The 21,481-nt window shown below is 41.7% G+C and overlaps 1 protein-coding gene across 15 annotated transcripts in view; it reads left to right on the top strand.

The window, feature by feature from the left end:
• Positions 1-21,481, top strand: part of CNOT3 (CCR4-NOT transcription complex subunit 3) — an 86,117-nt gene that overhangs the window by 55,624 nt on the left and 9,012 nt on the right. For 14 of the 15 annotated variants that reach the window (XM_056542599.1, XM_056542590.1, XM_056542600.1 and 11 more), the window contains 5 exons: positions 5,227-5,360; positions 5,851-5,910; positions 6,837-7,167; positions 10,401-10,506; positions 20,090-20,270. In XM_056542599.1, coding sequence (XP_056398574.1) covers positions 5,227-5,360; positions 5,851-5,910; positions 6,837-7,167; positions 10,401-10,506; positions 20,090-20,270 — 812 coding nt within the window. The remainder of the gene's footprint in view (positions 1-5,226; positions 5,361-5,850; positions 5,911-6,836; positions 7,168-10,400; positions 10,507-20,089; positions 20,271-21,481) is intronic. The other variant, XM_056542602.1, reaches the window with a different exon arrangement.

Genomic DNA, 21,481 nt, shown 5'->3' with positions numbered 1-21,481 from the left:
TCAGGATGCTCCCCCAGACCCAGTGGGCTCTGCTACCCCTCCAGTATGGGTGTCTTCCATCTCTGACTTGGCACAGGTCTCCCGTTCCGTGGTGACTGCCTTGGAGAGGTCCTCCTTACACCGACCCTCAAGGGATACTCGTTCTCCCTCACCCTATGTGAAACGCTCTCACAAGCATAATAGAGGTCATTCCTCTGACTCCTCTCCGGAGTCTTCGTGCAGACGAAGGCGCTCCCCTCATGGGTATCGTCCCTGTGCTACGTCCTCCCGCAAGCGTCCCTCTTCTAGAGGACACTCCCCCTGGTCGCCACTCTGAGTGTCCAGAACGGCGTACCAGGTCAGTTTCTCCCTCTTCTAAGGCTGCCTCCACCCGTTCCCACTCGCCTGGAGAACTAGTAGATTAGGCTTCTGCCTCTGATTCAGAGGACCGAACAGACGTGACTGACACGTTGGACTCATTTGTTTCGGCCATAAGAGACATCTTCCACCTAGAGGACCCAGGAACTTCGCACTCTGTTACAGAAGTCTCCTTTCATCGTGCCCGTCTGGCACCCAAGATTTTCAGCGCTCATGCTGAAGTTGAAGCCTTGCTGGAGTCTGCCTGGAGGCATCCTGACGAGGTTTCAAGAAACAAAGAAGGTTCAAGCGCGTTATCCGGACAGTCCAGGGCCTTTGGTCTCCCAGATATATCAACAGAACAAGACACCAGTGTATGGAGGGTTAATTTCCCAAATTATTTCCTATAGACCATCAAAGGATGGCCCAGTAAAGTACCCATTCTTCCCATACACCATCTATTATAATAAAAGTGCAATCTTAATTGATAGTTGCGCACGAAGGGTTAATTTAAAATCACAGGTGCCAAATAGATCTTCCTTATCTGTATGCATGTATGTGCTGACCATCTGGTTCAGCCTAACCTTTTGAGTTCTCAGCTCTGGAAGGCCTGCAGTGCAATCCAGATGCTGATCAGGAGTACTAATGGCTACACAATTTTAAAACCTTTTACACTGCCCCCCTCGACATGTTTTGCCGCGATGCAGCTTTATCAAGAGGTAATTGGGCAATGAGAGACACTCTTCCTGATCAACATCTTGGAGCTGAGGGCAATCTATCTTTGCCTGTTATATTGAGAGACCCTTCTTCAGGGCCGCCCAGTTCGTGTCCAGTCGGACAACTCCACTGCGGTGGCGTACATCAATCGCCAGGGCGGCACTTGCAGCTTGGCGGCGATGGCCGAAGTTTCCAAAATTCTTCTCTGGGCGGAACTCAGAGTTCCAGCCATCTCAGCTATTCACATCCCAGGCGTAAACAATTGGGAAGCGGACTTCCTAAGCCGGTCCTCTCCCGACCCCGGCGAGTGGTCCCTTCATCCGGAAGTGTTTGCAGAGATCTGCAACCTCTGGGGCACTCTGATTGTGGACCTCTTTGCATCCCGCCACAACCAGAAGGTTCCCCTCTTTGTGTCTAGGTCCCGGGACCCCCGTGATCTGACCGTGGATGCGCTGGTGATTCCTTGGTCAGGTTTCGCCCTACCCTATCTGTTCCCTCCTCTTCCCCTCCTTCCCAGGGTCCTGAGGAAGCTCAGAGCGGAGGGCGTTCCTGCCATTCTCGTGGCTCCGGACTGGCCTCAGAGGGCGTGGTACGCCGACGTCGTCCTGCTCCTGGACGATGTTCCGCTGCGCCTTCCACTTTGTCCAGACCTTCTCTCTCAGGGTCCTCTTTGCCACCCCAATTTACCGTCGCTGCATGTGACGGCGTGGCGGTTGAGACCGCGGTTCTAAGGGCCCGAGGCTTCTCAACACAGGTGATTCGCACCATGCTCAAGGCGCGCAAGCCCTCTTCCGCGAAGATATACCACCGTACCTGGAGGTCTTATTTTCGTTGGTTTGAATCTCAATCTTTTTTTCCCAGTGGTGTTCTCTCTCCCTGACTCCTTTCATTTTTGCAGTCAGGGCTGGAACAACAATTAGCTCTCAGCTCCTTTAAAGGGTCAAGTTTCGTCCCTTTCCATTCTTTTCCAACACCCTCTGGCGTCTGATTCTCATGTTCGGACTTTCCTTCAGGGAGTGGCCCACGCAGCCTCTCCTTACAGGTCTCCTACACCTCCTTGGGATCTGAACTTGGTCCTTGGCGCCCTGAAGGGTGCGCCCTTTGAACCCCTCAGGGAGGTTTCCCTTTGTCTCCTTTCCTGGAAGGTGGCGTTCCTTATGGCAATTAACTCTATTAGGTGGGTTTCGGAATTGGTGGCTCTCTTGCTGCTCTCCCCTTCTAATCGTCCACCAGGACAAGGTTGTTTTTCGTCCGGTTCCTTCTTTTTTTTACCTAAGATGGTTTCTGCCTTCCACCTCATTGAGGATATCGTCCGCCTGTCCTTTTGCCCCACTCCGTCTCACCCTGGGGAGCATTTGCTTCATAAACTGGATGTGGTACGGGCAGTGAGAACCTACCTCTCTATTACGTCTTCCTTTCGTCAAAGTGATTCCTTTTTTGTTCTTACGGACGGTCACCGTAAGGGTCTACCTGCTTCGAAGGCCACCATTTCGCGGTGGATCAGGTCTGCCATTTCGGAAGCTTACCGTTGCAGGGGGCAGACCCCTCCTTTCAGGGTTTCAGCTCATTCCACGCATTCTGTCTGAGCTTCCTGGGCTCTCCATAACAGGGCTTCAGCCTCTCAAGTCTGTAAGGCGGCTACCTGGTCGTCCTTGCACACTTTTACTAAATTCTACCAGGTTCATACCTTTGCATCCGCTGATGCTAGTCTGGGCCGTAACGTGTTGCAGGCGGCAGTGGCCCAGGCTGCCCCCTGATTGTTTTCTGTGCCCACCCTAGGGACGGCTTTGGTACGTCCCAAGGTCTGTGTCCCCTAATGGAGCCGATCGAAAAAAGGATTTTACGGTAAGAACAAAAATCTCCTTTTCTCTGAGGATCCATTGGGGGACACAGCTCCCGCCCTTTCTTTGGTGTTCCTGTTTTGGTTACCTGTCCGAGGGTGTGTTCAGTCATTTTTTTGTAATGGTTTCCTCGGACTGGTCTTGGGTTTTCTGCCTCTCGGTCCTCTCCTACTGCTTGGGGACTAAACTGATTACCTCAGGCTCTGTAAGCGGCTATATCCTGCTGGGAGGAGCCAACTTTTTTGGTTTCCTTAGTGTCAAGTCTCCTAGCAACAACAGCATATACTCAAGGTCTGTGTCCCCCAATGGATCCTCCGAGAAAAGGATTTGACCGTAAGAACAAAAATCTTTTTATTTTTTAAATCAACTGGTGCCACAAAGTTAAACATACTTGTTAATAACTTCTATTTAAAATTCTTAATCCTTCCAGTACTTATCAGTTGTATTTCTTTCTGGAGTTCTTTTCAGTCTGACCACAGTGCTCTCTGCTGACACCTGTCCGTTTCAGGAACTGTCCAGAGCAGGATAGGTTTTTTTTATGGGGATTTGCTCCTACTCAGTTCCTGACATGGACAGAGGTGTCAGCTGTGATCAGACTGAAAAGAATTCCAGAAAGAAATACAACTTCCTGTGGAGCATACAGCAGCTGATAAGTACTGGAAGGATTAAGATGTTTAATTAAAGGGGTACTCCGGTGAAAACCTTTTTTTCTTTTAAATCAACTGGTGGCAGAAAGTTAAACATATTTGTAAATTACTTCTATTAAAAAATCTTAATCCTTCGAGTACTAATTAGCTGCTGAATGCTACAGAGGAAATTCCTTTCTATTTGGAACACTGATGACATCACGAGCACAGTGCTCTCTGCTGACATCTCTGTCCATTTTAGCAACCATGCATAGCAGATGTATGCTAAGGGCAGCATGGTGGCTCAGTGGTTAGCACTGCTCCCTTGCAGTGCTGGGGACTTGGGTTCAAATCCCACTAAGGACAACAATAAATAAAGTGTTATTATTATTATTATAATAATGTCAGCAGAGAGAACTGTGCTCGTGATGTCATCAGAGAGCATTCCAAAAAGAAAAGAATTTCCTCTGTAGTATTCAGCAGCTAATAAGTACTGGAAGGATTCAGATTTTTTAATAGAAGTAATTTACAAATATGTTTTTCTGCCACCAGTTGTTTTAAAAGAAAAAAGGTTTTCACCGGTGTACCCCTTTAAAAGTAATTTACAAATATGCTTTAACTTTCTGTTACCAGTTGATTAAAATTTTTTTTTTTTTCCACTGGAGTACCCCTTTAAATCAAAATTCATGGCTCACACAGAGGCCCATAATTTATCATTCTCCATGTGCCTCAATTTTATCTACAATTGCACTAAATCATCTTTTCCCACAGGTATAAATAGCCTTCGTGCCCAGCTATTAGTTTGCGCCAGTGGATATGTTTTATGCACATTTCATTTCTAGACAAGTTTATAAAGGCTTCTGCCCTTGGTTTTAGTTGTACACCTGGGCACAAATTTAAGCCAAGTCAAAGTTGGTTTAAAAAATCAGGTAGTCTAAAGATTCACCAAATTAAGTGCTCGTTCACATCTGCAGAAACGGAGCTCAACAGACACCAACCGGTCCAGACGGATCACATTGACTGAGAAATGTTTTTATTTCTCGTAGTAATTTTTTTTTTTTTTCTGCTCATAACCTGCTGTTTCAACGGACTCATCAAATTGAACTTCCCTGAGTGGAGCTCAATGCAGATATGAACTTAGCCTTATAAGACAGCCTGAGCTACTGTGATAAATTTGGTGCATCTTTTAGCCTGTCTGATCACAATTTACACTAAGTAGAACCATAGTAAGGCTGGGTTCACACTACGTTTTGTCCCATACGGGAGCGCATACGGCAGGGGGGAGCTAAAAGCTTGCGCTCCCGTATGTCACCGTATGCGCTCCCGTATGCCATTCATTTCAATGTGCCGACCGGAGTGAAACGTTCGGTCCGGTCGGCTCATTTTTGCGCCGTATGCGCTTTTACATCCTGACCTAAAACCGTGGTTGACCACAGTTTTAGGTCCGGTTGTAAAAGCGCATACGGCGCAAAAATGAGCCGACCGGACCGAACGTTTCACTCCGGTCGGCTCATTGAAATGAATGACATACGGGAGCGCATACGGTGACATACGGGAGCGCAAGCTTTTAGCTCCCCCCTGCCGTATGCGCTCCCGTATGGGACAAAACGTAGTGTGAACCCAGCCTAAGACAGTCTGCTTTTTTTTTATTCCCTTGAATTATTAGTTTGACATGTTCTTATGTGGCTTGTTTTCTCCCTTTCCAGCACAGGCGCTGGCAGCTACTTCCCCACCAAGCCACAGTCACATGGAGGATGAGATCTTCAACCAGTCTAGCAGCACTCCCACCTCCACCACATCAAGTTCTCCTATTCCACCAAGTCCTGCCAATTGCACCACAGTAAGTTCCTGCACCTGTTTACTTTTAATAATGAAAACATAGATCATAAACATAGCATACCTGTATGCTCTGGTCCTGCTATCAGGGTTTAAAGTGTTCTCGTGAGCGGAGAACGCTTTATACCGGGTGGGTCCCGACTGCTATCAGCATCCAGGACGTAGGCTTAATGCCAGGCACCGCCAATCGGGCCGAAGCCCAGCATTAACCCTTTATACACCAAGATTGAAGTTGATTGCGGCATTTAAAATTAAAGTAAAAGCAGCTCAGCGGAGCTGATCGGGACCATCACAGGACCAGAATTTTTAAAAGAAAAGCACTTCCTGCAGCTGCTAAGTACTGGAAAGGTTAAGATTTGTAAATAGAAGTAATTTACAAATCTTGCACCAGTTAATAAAAAATAAATAAAATAAAGTTTCACCAGAGTACCCCTTTAATGTTGAAATACATAATCGTAGATCTTTCACCTAGTTGTTTTTGTTAACATTTTTAGGAAAACTCTGAAGATGACAAGAAAATCCGAGGGAGATCGACAGACAGTGAAGTCAGTCAGGTGAGTTGGATAGTGCCATTTTTTTGCCATTTTCAGCTCTCATCTTTTTTTCATTGTTCTTCTGTGGTAGTTAGTTTTATTCCCCCCCACACTTGGATATGCCATAGATATCTGAAAGATGCAGGATGACATGCAGTTTTTTATTTTTATTTTTTTGCTTGGGGGGGGGGGGGGAGAGAGAAACACCATGCTTTTTCATTTCATTATCTTTTTTTAAGCAAGCGTTTTCATGGAATTTCTTAACATTGGATTTATGGGAACGTCAGCAGAATAAATTACATACCTTGAGAATGCTGTGTGGTTTGAAGAAAGGCCAAAACACAAAGCAAAACACCACCACAAGAAACATTTAGTATGTAGTGTAGTGCATGTATTGCAGACTTTAACATCTGGCTGTAGAACAAAAAAAAATGCTGTTAAAAATTAAAAAAAAAAGGCAAACAATGTGACACACTGTGTGACACCAGCCCAACAGAACCATGTAACCTCTCCAATCACTTTTTTCCTGGATGTCATAGCCTGCATCTATCAAAATCTTATTGCATATTTTGTGGCTATACAACAAGTTTCAAAAGTAGGAGTTACCCTTATAATACTGTCACATGACTCCACAAGGATTGTGTTTAGCAAAACCACAAGTGCCACGTTTGCTGGCAGAACTTTGGTGGAAGGGTTTTTAAATCTTTCTTGATAGTGATGCACTGATGCAGTTTTGGTTAGCCACGTAGATAAACTTATATTTGTAAAAGTTACTTCCAGGATCCTTTTTTCTCTGTAAGGTGTATTGCGCCACTAAGTCTATATTCTTTGTGTTTTTTCTTTTGCAGAACTGCATTTCAGTTCATGCAGGGAATTTTGTCCTACTCCTAGCATTACAGCGTATATGTATTTTTCCTTAAAGTGTAGCAGGGTTTTTCCTTTTTTAGTCACCAGCAAAGAACGGTTCTAAAAGTATCCATAACAACCATCATCCGCAGTCCCCTGCAGTGACACCAAGTTACCAAATAGGAAGCAGTTCCAGCACGTCATCTCTCGGAAACGGGCCGGGTACAAACAGCAATGGAGCAGTATCAAACAGCAGCAGTACGAGCAGCAACAGCAGCACGAACAGCAAAAACAACCCGTCCAGTGGACACACGTCTGGTACGCCTACACCTTATGCACAGGCTGTGGCTCCTCCTCCATCTAATACAAATACATCCCAGCCGAGGCCCCCCAGTGCCCAGCAAAATACAAGCAAGCAAAATGGAGCAACAAGTAAGTCTAGTGGTCATTTCAATGTAGAGGTTTTATTTCAATCAAAAGTAGATTTCTCACAATGGTATTTAATATACTGATTGTTCTTTTGCTTCCTACAATATCCAAACATCTAGGTTGCTGTAGTGTTTGGTGTGAATGGCTATGTTCACCCCACGGTTTTGTTCACCGTTTCCATTACAGGGCTCGTTCACACGGCCGTCTGCCCCGATAATTTTTCAAACAGGTTGCAAATGGCTGTAAAATAATCCCATTAATGTCAATTTGATTTTTATTTTTTTTTACAATCCTTTATCACCCGTTTTGCTTCCTGTTCCGTTTTTTTGAAGGGGGGAAAAGACGGTGCATGCCGTACTTTTTTTTTTCTCCTGTCAAAAATAACTGAATAGAAACTGATATTATAAATTTAACATTGAAGTCTATGACAGATGGATGAGCCTATAATGCCATCCGGTTTATAATATTCGTTATTACTTTTGAGCATGCTCAGAAGAGGTGACGTCAGAAGACTCCTGGAGTGTTGTGGAACTACTACTTTCATCATGGAACAGACTTGTTTCCATGATGGGAGTAGTAGTTCCCCCAGCTGCAGGTGGCTGGGGAGACTACATTAGTGCTTGTACTACTACCCCCATCATGGAACAGAGTCTGTCCCATGTTGGGGGTAGTAGTACAGGGGCCGAGAGATTGATCGCACCGGGTTTCACTTCTGAGACCCTATGCGATCAGAAGTTATAAAGCAGGGGAGCGGGTGGCAGATGTGCTGCTGATAGAATACTTTTCACACGTAGAGCTGCTGCAGTATATCATGATAAATGCACTGCGGGGGGGCACATCTTTATAAATGTGCAGTGGGGGTCATATCTTTATAAATGCGCTGCGGGGGCATATTATAAATGTGCTGGGGGGCTAGATATATAGCGCTTTATGTCTGCCCCCTGCAGCGCTATATATCTTGCAACACGCCCCCCCCGGCTTGTACAGGACATCACCGATTGCGGTGATGCCCTGTATTAACCCAAAGTTGGCCGCCGCGTCTGAAGTGAAACTGAAAGTATCAAGATCCCTACCTGCCTCCTCTGTGTCCGATCGGCAAATGACTGCTCCGTTCCTGAGATCCAGGCAGGAGCAGTCAAGCGCCGATAAGACTGATCAATGGCATATTAACCTCTTAAGGACACAGGGCGTAACTGTACGTCCTGCGTCCGGTCCCGGTGTTTAAAATGGGGTCACGCCGTGACCCCGCATCACACCAGGTTGGTCCTGGCTGCTATTCATAGCCGGGACCCTGGGCTAATATCGCGCGGCACCGATTGTTGTGCCGTGCGCTATTAACCCTTCAGACACGACAATCAAAGTTGATCGCCGTGCTGAAAATTTAAGTAAACGCTTCCCAGCAGCTCAGTCTGGCTGATCGGGACCATCGCGATAAAATCGCGATGTCCCGATCAGCTAGGATGCGAGCGGAGGCCCCTTACCTTGCTCCATCACGTCCGATCGGCTTTTGATTGCTCCAAGCCTGAGCTACAGGCTTGAGCAATCGAGCCCCTATCTCGCTGATCCATGGAAAGCAATGGCTTTGCAGGGATCAGGGTAAAAGATCAGTGTGTGCAGTGTTATAGCCCCCTATGGGAGCTATAACACTGCAAAAAAGTGGAAAAAAAAGTTAACAAAGGTCATTTAACCCCTTCCCTAATAAAAGTTTGAATCACCCCTCTTTTCCCATTAAAAAATAAAAAACTGTGTAAATAAAAATGAACATATGTGGTATCGCCGCGTGCGTAAATGTCCGAACTATAAAAATATATAGTTAATTAAACCGCACGGTCAATGGCGTATGTGCAAAAAAATTCAAAAGTCCAAAATAGTGTATTTTTGGTCACTTTTTATATCATAAAAAAAATGAATAAAAAAACGATCAAAAAGCCTGATCAATGCAAAAATGGTACCGATAAAATCTTCAGGACACGGCGCAAAAAATTAGCCCTCATACCGTCATGTACGCGGAAAAATAAAAAAGTTATAGGGGTCAGAATATGATATTTTTTACGTATAAATTTTCCTGCATGTAGTTATGATTTTTTTCTGAAGTACGACAAAATCAAACCTATATAAGTAGGGTATCATTTTAACCATATGGACCTACAGAATAATAAGGTGTCATTTTTACCAAAAAATGCACTGCGTAGAAACGGAAGCCCCCAAAAGTTACAAAATGGCCTTTTTTCTTCAGTTTTGTCGCACAATGAATTTTTTTTCTGTCTCGCCGTGGATTTTTTTGGTAAAATGACTAATGTCACTGCAAAGTAGAATTGGTGGCGCAAAAAAAGAAGCAATGATATGGAATTTTATGTGCAAAATTTTAAGCGTTATGATTTTTAGAAGGTGATGAGGGAAAAAAGGAAAATGCAAAAATGGAAAAAAGCTGAGTCCTTAAGGGGTTAATACATGCCAGTGATCAGGGTAAAAGATCAGGTAAAAAGCCCCTTATGGGAGCTATAACACTGCAAAAAAAATGTTAATAAATGTGATTTAACCCCTTCCTTAGTAAAAGTTTTAATCACCCCCCTTCTCCCATAAAAAAAATAAGTGTTCATAAAAATAAACATGTGGCATCGCCGCGTGCGTAAATATATTTTTATAGTTCCAATATGGTTAATTAAACCGCACGGTCAATGGCGTACGCGCAAAAAAATTCCAAAGTCCTAAATAGTGTATTTTTGGGAAACCGTATACGGTTTTTACTTTGTACATGCGCATTTGCATCCTAAAGTCCCCTCCCATTAAAAATGGACAAAATTTTCAAAAACTTATTATTTTTTATTTTTATAAAAACGGACTGAACTGTATGCACTTTTAAAAAAACAGTACAGTATACAGTTTAAAAACGCATACGGTTTACTTTTTCCCATACTGTTCCATCCGTTTTTTTGCCATATGGTTTTCTATAGAAAAACTGATTGAAAACAGTATGGCAAAAAACGTGATGTGAACCCAGCCTGATTCTGCAGTGTGATGCCTGTCTGACATTATCAGGGTGGGACATGTGATCAGTGGACACGCCCATCAATCACAGGTTGATGTAGTCTCCTTAATGAGCAGAGGTGTCTGTGTACTTGTCATTCTGTTTTTGGTTCAGCTCCTGGCTGGACTCATTGTGGGAAGAAAAATGTAACCTGCACGTGTACTGGGAGGATCCTGCCCCTTCTAAAGTTTCCTGTCTTTTTCTCCAGGTTATAGCTCTGTAGTAGCAGAAAATTCCGCAGATACTGCACTTAGTAACAGCAGTCAATCACAATCAAACCAGTCTGTGATTCACAACCCACCAACCAGCACTGCGTGAGTACCAAAAATGCTGAACATGCAACTCTATAGCTTTATGTGTATATACAGCCATATTTATGTACAGTCATGTGGAACTGTTGGGTCTGATCTGTATGTAGTTAAAACCTGTCCATAAACAGCAAAAATTAGAGGGATTTTCTATCAGCACCATATATTCTTGAGGTTTGAGTGGATTACTTGGAATATTCCTCTTGAATCAGACTACTAGAACCAGCTATTAAACACAAGATCCTAAGCTCAGATTATTATAATTTTTTTCTGTGGAGTTATTTTTGCATTTTTTCCACTTACTACAGTGTTTTCCATCCAGGGTGCCTTCAGCTGTTGCAAAACTACAACTCACAGCATGCCCGGACAGCCTTTTGTCCGGGCATGCTGTGAGTTGTAGTTTTGCAACAGCTGGAGGCACCCTGGTTGGAAAACCCTGACTGGGTTATCCAGGCATAGAAAAACAAAGCTAATTTCTTCCCCAAACAACACCACACGTCCTCAGGTTGTGTATGGTATTACAACTTTGGCCCTCATTTACTAAGAAAATTGGGTTGTAAGTCTGTTGCTTTCTTACCCGACTGCTTTTTTTCCCCTGGTATTTATTATTATTTCGCATCCTGTTTGTCGCACTGGGTTTTGTAGGTTTTGGTTTCCAACTCCTCTGAGCTGTCGGGAAAAAATCCACAACAATTCAACAAATTCGGGTTGGAAACCTTAATAAATACGTGGGAAAGCTCAGAAATGTTGGGTAACGCCCCTTTTTCGGGTTTGGGAGAATCCACATCGGGTCCATCGGGAAAAAATGTTGCATAGTGTCGCAGACTGGCGCATGATGTCTGCGACATGGCGCAGACAAAGATGCGCCAAAAAAACCTGACAAAAGAGGTCGGGTTTAGAATAGTAAATGAGGGCCATTGTTGCATTAGCTATGATGGAAAACAGCTGCAATACCACACACAACCTGGCACTGTTTTTAGAAGAAATCAGCTGTGTCTTTCTAAGACTGGACAATCCATTTAATGTTTCATTACCTCAGGAGCAAATCATGATTTGGAAATGATCAGTAGGTCATATGTATTTATTTTGTGCCATTTGTTCGCACTGACTATTCACCCACCCCCTTCCTCTTTTACCCCCAAAAAAAACAGGCTTGTGCAGTCATTGGTAGTTAAAGTTGTCCAGCATTCAAAGAAGGGGGTGGTTCTGTTGGGTTGACTAATCTATCAGGCTGGTCCCACCTGTTCAGGATTTTACAATCTCCCCCTTGGATTGCAGCTCTACAACTCGCCCACACAACAAAAAAGCTGCATGTGTTTAAATGCACAGAGGCAAATACTCACACTTGATGAGATAGAGATATATATATATATATAGATATAGATAGAGATATATATATATATATATATATATATATATATATATATATATATATATATATATATATCTCTAATACCTTTTAAGCTGGGTTCACACCACGCATCAGGTTTTTGATTAAAAAAAAAAAAAAAAAAAAAGAGAACGGATTCCTCAAAACCTGACTAAACTGGATCAAAACGTGTGTACAAATTTTAAACTGTATACTGTTTAAAAAATGTCTGGTTGCATCCATATTTTAAGGGAAAAAAAACTTATAAGTTTTTAACTCTTCACTCCATTATGAATAAAGTGTTTCACTTGTTTGTTTGAAATTCCAATAAAAAAAAACTGTGCAAAGTCAAAAACCGGATGGAACCGTACTCGCATACGGTTCTGGTTTTCAATACGATGCCGTATGGGTTTCAAATTGAAAACATATGCGGGAACTGTATTGCAAAAACATGTTGTGAGCCCAGCCTGAGGCTAGATTTCCACAGTTTTTTTTTTTTTTTTTTAGTTTTTTTGTAGTTTTTTGAGGCAAAAATAAAAATAAATAAATTAAAAAAAAAGGAAGTTATTCTACTTCTCCTTTCTGCTGGATCCACTCCTGACTATATGGCTCATAACCAGCCAGAAACAAACCTGTGAGGAAACCTAGCCTTACAGTGTTGTGCTTTCCTAGTACTGGTATATGCTCACATAGCACTTTTATACTATGTTAGCTGCATGTACGTTTTGGCAAATAAATTCATAAGTTCATATTTAGCTATGATATACTGCAGGTAAAATAAGTATTAAACACGTCACCATTTTACTCACTATTTCCAAAGGCAATATTGACACACAATTACTACCAGTTGTTGGTAACAGCCCAAGTAATCCATATATACAAATAAGCTTACAAATTAAGTTATGGGGGAAAGTATTAACCCCTTAAGGACCAAGCATTCTTCTGTTTTTGCACTTTCGTTTTTTAACATTTAAAAAATCATAACCCTTTCAATTTTACACCTAAAAATCCTTATAATGGCTTATTTTTTGCGCCATTAATTCTACTTTGTAACCACATCAGTCATTTTACCCAAAAATCTAAGGCGAAACGGGGAAACAAAAATCATTGTGCGACAAAATTGAAGAAAAAACACAATTTTGTAACTTTTGGGGGCTTCCGTTTCTACACAGTATCTTATCTTTTTATCTTTATTCTGTAGGTCCATACGATTAAAATGATACCCTACTTATATAGGTTTGATTTTGTCGTACTTTTGGAAAAAATCATAAATACATGCACGAAAATTAATGCATTTGAAATTGTCCTCTTCTGACCCCCTATAACTTTATTTTTCTGCGTACGTGGCTATATGAGGGCTCATATTTTGCGCCGTGATGTGACGTTTTAACCAGTTCCATTTTTGTTTTGATCAGACTTTTTGATCACTATTTATTTATTTTTTTTATGGTAAAAAAATTTTACCAAAAATAACCTATTTTGGACTTTGGAATTTTTTTGCGTGTACGCCATTGACCGTGCGGTTTAATTTAAGATATATTTTTATAGTTCAGACATATATGCGTGCGGCGATACCACGTTTATTTTTATGTTTTTATATATTTTTTTAATGGAATTTTGGAAAAGGGGGGTGTGTTAAACTTTTATTAACCCCTTAAGGACGCAGGGTTTTTCAGTTTTTGCACTTTCGTTTTTTCCTCCTTACCTTTTAAAAATCATAACCCCTTCAATTTTCCACCTAAAAATCCATATTATGGCTTATTTTTTGCGTCACCAATTCTACTTTGCAGTGACATTAGTAATTTTTCCCAAAAATTCACGGCGAAACGGGAAAAAAAATCATTGTGCGACAAAATCAAAGAAAAACGCCATTTTGTAACTTTTGGGGGCTTCCGTTTCTACGCAGTGCATATTTCTGTAAAAATGACATCTTATTATTCTGTAGGTCCATACGGTTAAAATGATACCCTACTTATATAGGTTTGATTTTGTCGTACTTCGGAAAAAAGTCATAACTACATGCAGGAAAATTTATACGTTTAAAAATGTCCTCTTTTGGCCCCTATAACTTTATTTTTCCACGTACAGGGCGGTATGAGGGCTCATTTTTTGCGCCGTGATCTGAAGTTTTTATTGGTACCATTTTTGTTTTTATTACTTTTTATACATTTTTTAATGGTATAAAAAGTGACCAAAAAATAAGCTTTTTTGGACTTTGGAATTTTTTTTACGTGTATGCCATTGACCGCACGGTTTAACTAACAATGTATTTTTATAGTTTGGACATTTACGCATGCGGCGATACCACATATGTTTATTTTTATTTACACTATTTAATTTTTTTTTATGGGAAAAGGGGGGTGATTCAAACTTTTATTAGGGAAGGGTTTAAATGACCTTTCAACACTTTTTTTTTTTTTTTTTTTTGCAGTGCTATAGCTCCCATAGGGACCTATAACACTGCACACACTGATCTCTCATGCTGATCACTGGCGTGTATTAACATGCCTGTGATCAGTGTTATCGGCGCTTGACTGCTCCTGCCTGGATCTCAGGCACGGAGCAGTCATTCTTCGATCGGACACCGAGGAGGCAGGTAAGGGCCCTCCCGGTGTCCTGTAAGCTGTTCGGGACGCCGCGATTTCACCACAGACTGAGCAGCCGGGTTACTTTCACTTTCATTTCAGACGCGGCGGTCAGCTTTGATCGCCCCGTCTGAAGGGTTACATAGTACGGTTGAAAAAAGACATACGTCCATAAAGTTCAACCAGGGAATTGAAGGGTAGGGGTGTGGTGCGATATTGGGGAAGGGATGGGATTTTATAATTCTTCATAAGCATTAATGTTGTTTTGTTCCAGGAATGTATCTAACCCTGTTTTAAAGCTGTTAAATTTTCCTGTTTTAATCGCTCCTCATAGCTAAGATGTTCCATGCCCCATATTAGTTTAGTCACGCATCTCTGCACCCTTTCCAGCTCCACAGTGTCCCTTTTATGGACAGGTGCCCAAAACTGAACAGCATATTCCAGGTGAGGCCGTACCAATGCTTTATAAAGGGGGAGTATTATGTCCCTGTCCCTTGAGTCCATGCCTCTTTTTATACATGACAATATCCTGCCGGCTTTGGAAGCAGCAGCCTGACATTGCATGCTATTCTGTAGTCTGTGATCTACAAGTCACCCAGATCCTTCTCTACCAGTGACTCTGCCAGTTTAATCCCCCCTAAGACATACGACGCATGCAGGTTATTAGTACCCAGATGCATAACTTTACATTTATCCACATTGAACCTCATTTGCCAAGTGGATGCCCAGACACTTAGTCTATCCAAGTCATCTTGTAACCTATACACATCCTCTAATAGAATGTACCGTGCTTCAAAGCTTGGTGTCATCTGCAAAGATAGAAACAGAGCTGTTAATACCATCCTCTATATCATTGATAAATAAATTAAACAGCGGCCCCAGTACTGAACCTTGGGGTACACCACTAATTACCGGGGACCAATCAGAGTACGAATCATTGACCACCACTCTCTGGGTACGATCCATGAGCCAGTGTTCAATCCAGTTACAAACTAAAGTTTCCAAACCCAAAGACCTTAACTTACCTGTCAGACGTCTATGAGGGACAGTATCAAACGCTTTAGCAAAATCCAGAAACACTATATCCATAGCCATTCCTCTGTCAAGGCTTCTACTCACCTCTTCATAAAAGCAAATACAGGGCATCACTGTGATCGGTGATGTCCTGTATTAGCCGCAGGTCCCTTCCGTTGATAGCCGCCGGGACCGCCCCGATAGGACGCGGGGACACCGCGTGACCCAGCGGCATATCGTGGGAGCCGGCGGAGGACGTACATATATACGTCGTTAAGGACGGGGTTAATGTTTTTTTATGAATTTTTTTTTATTTTTTTTTTTAAACTTTTAGTCCCCTTAGGGGACTTTTAGGAGGAATCATTAGATTCCTCATACAGATCAATGTGCTTCCATAGAAACACATTGATCTGTGTGATCTGCACTCAATTGATAAAGCCTGGTCCTGCCATGCTTTATCAATGTGAGAGACGGGACCTGTTGCATTGGCAACACAAGGACATTCCAGTCCCTGGTTGTAGTAATCCCCAAAAAGTCCTAAGAAAGTTGATCCAGGGATTTATTCTGATTGCCATATTTGGAGTCGGGAAGGAATTTTTCCCCCTGGCATGGGGCAAATTGGCATCCGCCTCATAAGGTTGTTTTTTTTTTTTTTTTGCCTTCCTCTGGATCAACACAGTAGGGCAGTGTTTCCCAACCAGGTTGCCTCCAGCTATTACAAAGTTACAATGCCCCACATGCTGGGAGTCAGTTTTGCAACAGCTGGAGGCACCCAGGTTGGGGAAACACTGCAATAGGTGGAGATTTACTAACTGCAGTGTTTTGGTACACTGCATTAAAGATCTGTAACTATCAGCCGCCCCTGTGCAAATTACTAATTTAGGCCTCAAATGCGCATGGAGCTCTCTCACGTCCTAAGCCCAGGTTCATTTGCCTGGCAACAATTTAGGGCCACATATGGGGTATATCTGCTTTTCTACTTTTACCCTTTGTGAAAAAGAAAAGTTGGGGGCTATACCAGAATCTTAGTGTAAAAAAGAATTACATTTTGTACACTAACATGCTGGTGTAGCCCCATACTTTTAACTTTCACAAGAGGTAAAAGAAGACCCCCAAATTTGTAACACCTTTTCTCCTGAGTACAGAAATACCCCATGTGTGTATGTAAAGCGATCTGCGGGTGCACAACAGGGCTCATGAGTGAGAGCGCACCATGTACATTTTAGGCCTAAATTGGTGATTTGCACAGGGTTGGCTAATAGTTGTAGCGTTTCTGAGAACCCCCCCCCCCCCCCCCCCCCCCCCCCCACAAAAAAAACAGCCACATGTGACCCCATTTTGGAAACTACACCCCTCAAGGAATGTAACAAGGGGGTGCAGTGAGCATTTGGACCCTACAGGTGTCTGACAGATTTTTGGAACAGTGGGCGGTGAAATAAAATAAACTTTTTACGCCAACCTGTTGCTGTAGCCCCAAATTTTTCATTTTCACAAGGGATAAAAAGAGTAAAAGGGCTCTGCTGGTGCACTACAGGTCTCAGAAGGAAAGGAGCACCATTGGGCTTTTTGGAAAGTAGATTTGGCTGGAATGGAGGCATATCGTGTTTGAAAGGCCCCCATTGTGCCGGAACAGTGGAAACCACCACAAGGGACCGAATTTTGGAAATAACACCCCTCAAGGAACAAAAGGGGTACAGTGAGCATTTAGGCCCCAAAGGAGATTCCAAGACTTTTGAAACCGTAGGCTGTAAAAATAAATAACATTTTTTAATATTCACAGCCCACTCTTAAAAAAATATATATTGGAATAACTGTTGGGGAGTTAAGGTTTCAATGTGTGTTTTTTTTTTTTTTTTTTTTTTTTTTTTTTTTTTCCTGTTCTGGCACCATGGTGGGCTTCCCAAATACGATATGCCCCCCCAAAAAAACATTTCAGTGCATTACCTGCTAATTCCAGGTCTTCTTGAAGCTCTCCACAAGTGGTCCTTGGCTCTTGGATGACTCTTCTGATTATTACTTTCTCTGCTCTGTCAGAAATCTTACGAGGAGATCCTGGTCGAGGCAAATTTATGGTGAAATGATTGTCCTAAAACTTCCGTATTATGGCCCCAGCAGTGCTCACTGGGACATTTACAAGCTTAGAAATGCATCTGTAACAAACGCAATTGTTATGTTTTGCAACAATTAGGTTGTGAAGGTCTATAGACAGCTCTTTGCTTTTACCAATCATGGGGGAGATTTATCAAAACCTGTGCAAATGAAAGAAGGCATCTGATTGGTTGCTATGGGCAACTGGGCAACTTTTCCTTTGCACAGGTTTTGATAAATCTCCCCCCATGTCTTGTGACACCTTGGAAATTAAACCTTTTTGGAACCAGCTGATATTAACCCCTTAAGGACCCGGGGGTTTTCCATTTTTGCATTTTCGTTTTTTTCCTCCTTACCTTTAAAAAATCATAACTCTTACAATTTTTCACCTAAAAATCCATATGATGGCTTATTTTTTGCGCCACCAATTCTACTTTGTAATGACGTCAGTCATTTTACCCAAAAAACTGCGGCAAAACGGGAAAAAAAATCAATGTGAGACAAAATTGAAAAGAAAAAAAAAACGCCATTTTGTAACACTTGGGGGCTTCCGTTTTTACACAGTACATTTTTCGGTAAAAATGACACCTTCTCTTTATTCTGTAGGTCCATACGGTTAAAATGATATCCTACTTATGTAGGTTTGATTTTGTCGGACTTCAGGAAAAAAAAAATCAAAACTACATGCAGGAAAATTTATACGTTTAAAATTGTCATCTTCTGACCCCTATAACTTTTGTTTTTCTGCATATGGGGCGGTATGAGGGCTCATTTTTTGCCCCGTGATCTGAAGTTTTTAGCAGTACCATTTTTGCATTGATAGGACTTATTGATCGCTTTTTAGGGTGCGTTCACACTGAGTAAATGAAGAGTAATTCACGCTGAAAAATTTACGCGCGGACATAGAGGAGAAAGAAGTGAAGGGATTTTCAGCAAATTCCGCGCGAAAACTATGTCGGGTGGAATTTTTTTTTTTCACCATTGACTTCAATTGATTTCTGCTAGCAGGTTCCGCTTGTTCTTTCTTCAAGCGGAACGGAATTCAGCATCGGAATTCTGCTAGCACAATTTAAGCAGTGTGAACAGGCCAGCAGAAATAACATTAAAGTCAATGGGCAGAGGAGATGTGCATTAATTTGTAGCTGAGAATTCAAGAGGAATTACTCGAGTAAATTCCTCTCTAATTACTCCGTGTGAACGCACCCTTATTCATTTTTCATGATATAAAAAGTGAACAAAAATGCACTTGGAGTTGGACTTTGGAATTTTTTGGCGCGCACGCCATTGACCGTGCGGTTTAACTAACAATATATTTTTATAATTCGGACATTTCCACACGCGGCGATACCACATGTATATTTTTATTTACACTTTTTATTTTTTATGGGAAAAGGGGGGTGATTCAAACTTTTAATAGGGAAGGGGTTAAATGATCTTCACTTTTTTTTTTCACTTTTTTTTTTTGCAATGTTATAGCTTCCATAGGGTGCTATAACACTGCACACACTGATCTTTACATTGATCAATGGTTTCTCATAAGAAACCAGTGATCGATGATTCTGCCGCTTGACTGCTCCTGCCTGGATCTCAGGCACTGAGCAGTCATTCGGCGATCGGACACACAGGAGGCAGGTAGGGACCCTCCAGCTGTCATGTAAGCTGTTCGGGATGCCGTGATTTGGCCGCGACTATCCTGAACAGCTCCCGGAGCTAACCAGTATGGTTTCACTTTCATTTTAGACGCGGCGTTCAACTTTGAACGCCACGTCTAAAGGGTTAATAGCGCGTGGCACCGTGATCAATGCCGTGCGCTATTAGCCAGGGGTACCGGCCGTTGTTAGACGTGGCCCCGCGTTATAGATTGGGAGCGGACTCAGGACGTACAGGTACGCCCTGGGTCCTTAGGTTAATTGGCACTGACAAGGGGCTGGATTGCTTTTTAACTACTGATAGATTTTAGCTGTTTTGGCTTTCCATGCCTTTTGCATCTCCATTTCTGCATGCTTTTTCCCTTATTTCACATTAGTACCCATTATTTAATTTCTGAGCTTATTTGTATGTAAGATTTGCTTGGGTTGTTGCCACATCTGGTGAAAAGTTTACGTCAATAGCATCTTTGGAAATATATTTAGTGAGAAAAAGGGTGCTGTGTTCAATACTTATTTCACCCGCTGTACCTGTATTACCACAGCAGCCAGTCACTAGCCTCATTGAAATTGTTGAGGCCAATGATTAGCTGCAGTGGTGACCCTTATTTACGGCATGTCATCTCTCTGCAGAAAGGTAAAAGAATCCAGTGAGGATGGACAGAGCAATGCCATATGCCTCAGTGGGAATTAAATGCATCAGAATACTCTATTAAAGAATAAACAAATGCTCCAAGTCAGACAATCCATTTAACCCCACTTACATACTACTGCCTGCCAGAGCCATTCATACTATATATGTGGAACTTGAGAGCTGATAGGTCGCAGAAACTGGTGATACTTGATTTTCTTAGTGATTGAAATTTGTTTCTTTTTATTTTTTTTAGGAAAGAGACAAACAGTGTATCACAGCCAGCCATCAGCAGTAGTACCAGCACTGGGCCCAGCTTACTATTACCTTTAAGTGTAAACCCTCCTAGTTCGCCAACACCCAGCTTCAGCGACCCTAAACCCAGCCAGCCGCTACTAAACGGGCCACCTCAGTTCAACTCCACACCAGAGATCAAGGTAAATAAATCTGCTGCCTCTATAAAGAGTATAGGGCAATGTAAAAATATTTGTCATGGGGGGAAATGAAAAGAAAGCAATTGTGCAATATTTATATATTTTTTTTTTCGTTTTGTTTTTATGCAGTGCAGTTTATGACAAAACTGACATTCTTTTTTTTTTTTCTCTGTGGGTCAATATGATTTAAACAATACTCATGGTTACATGCTTTTCTGTTATTGTATTGCTTTTAAAAAGTCATGTTTAAAATGTCCCTATTCTGCCTCCTTATAACTTATTTTTCTGTATACACGGCTGTATGAGGGGGTGATTTTCTGTGCTTTGATCTGTAGACTGCCAATATCATGGATCAGTGCTATGCCTGTGCAATGAGCAGTAATAGCAATCAATAGCTTGCCATAAATAGTGGGGACTTGACTTTTTTTTTTTTGTGACTAAGCCCCTCCTCATTTAAAAAATAAACCACCCTCTTTTCCCATTCTAAAAAAAAATTAAAAGTAATCTATCTGGTATTGACATGTGCAAAAATATTTTAACTATTTAAAATATAATATTATTGATCCCTTAGGTTTTTTATTTGTATTTTTTTTATTTAACGCCGTCCAAAATAGCTGATTTCTAGTCACATCACATCCCAGAAAAAGAGACTAAAAGGTGATTAAAAAGTCTCCCATACTTTCAAAAGTGGTACCAATAAAAGCATCTCTGTATACAGGAAAAAAAGAGAATTTTAGGAGGGCAGGCTTCCATGTCAGTTTTACCGTAAACCAGTAAAAGGTAAACTCACCCTGAAGTTGCAAAATTGCGTTTTTCAATAAAATTTTCCACCACATAAAATATGTATTTTATTTTAATTTTTTTGGGTGTGTCATACATTTTATGGTAAAATGTAAAGGTTTCAATCCAATTGATCCTGCAAAAAACAAGCCTTTGTATGGGTCTGTGGATGAGAAAAATTCAGACCCAATGTCCTTAACCCCTTAAGGACCCGGGGTTTTTCCGTTTTTTTATTTTTATTTATTTTTTTATTTTTTTTGCATTTTCGTTTTTTGCTCCTTTCCTTTAAAAAAATCATAACTTTCAATTTTGCACCTAAAAATCCATATGATTGCTTATTTTTTGCACCACCAATTCTACTTTGTAATGACGTTAGTCATTTTACCCAAAAAACTACGGCGAAACGGAAAAAAAATAGACAAAATTGAATTCCA

This window comes from Hyla sarda, chromosome 10, assembly GCF_029499605.1.
Source record: "Hyla sarda isolate aHylSar1 chromosome 10, aHylSar1.hap1, whole genome shotgun sequence".
NCBI lineage: Eukaryota > Metazoa > Chordata > Amphibia > Anura > Hylidae > Hyla > Hyla sarda.
This window is presented reverse-complemented; position numbering and strand designations above follow the sequence as displayed.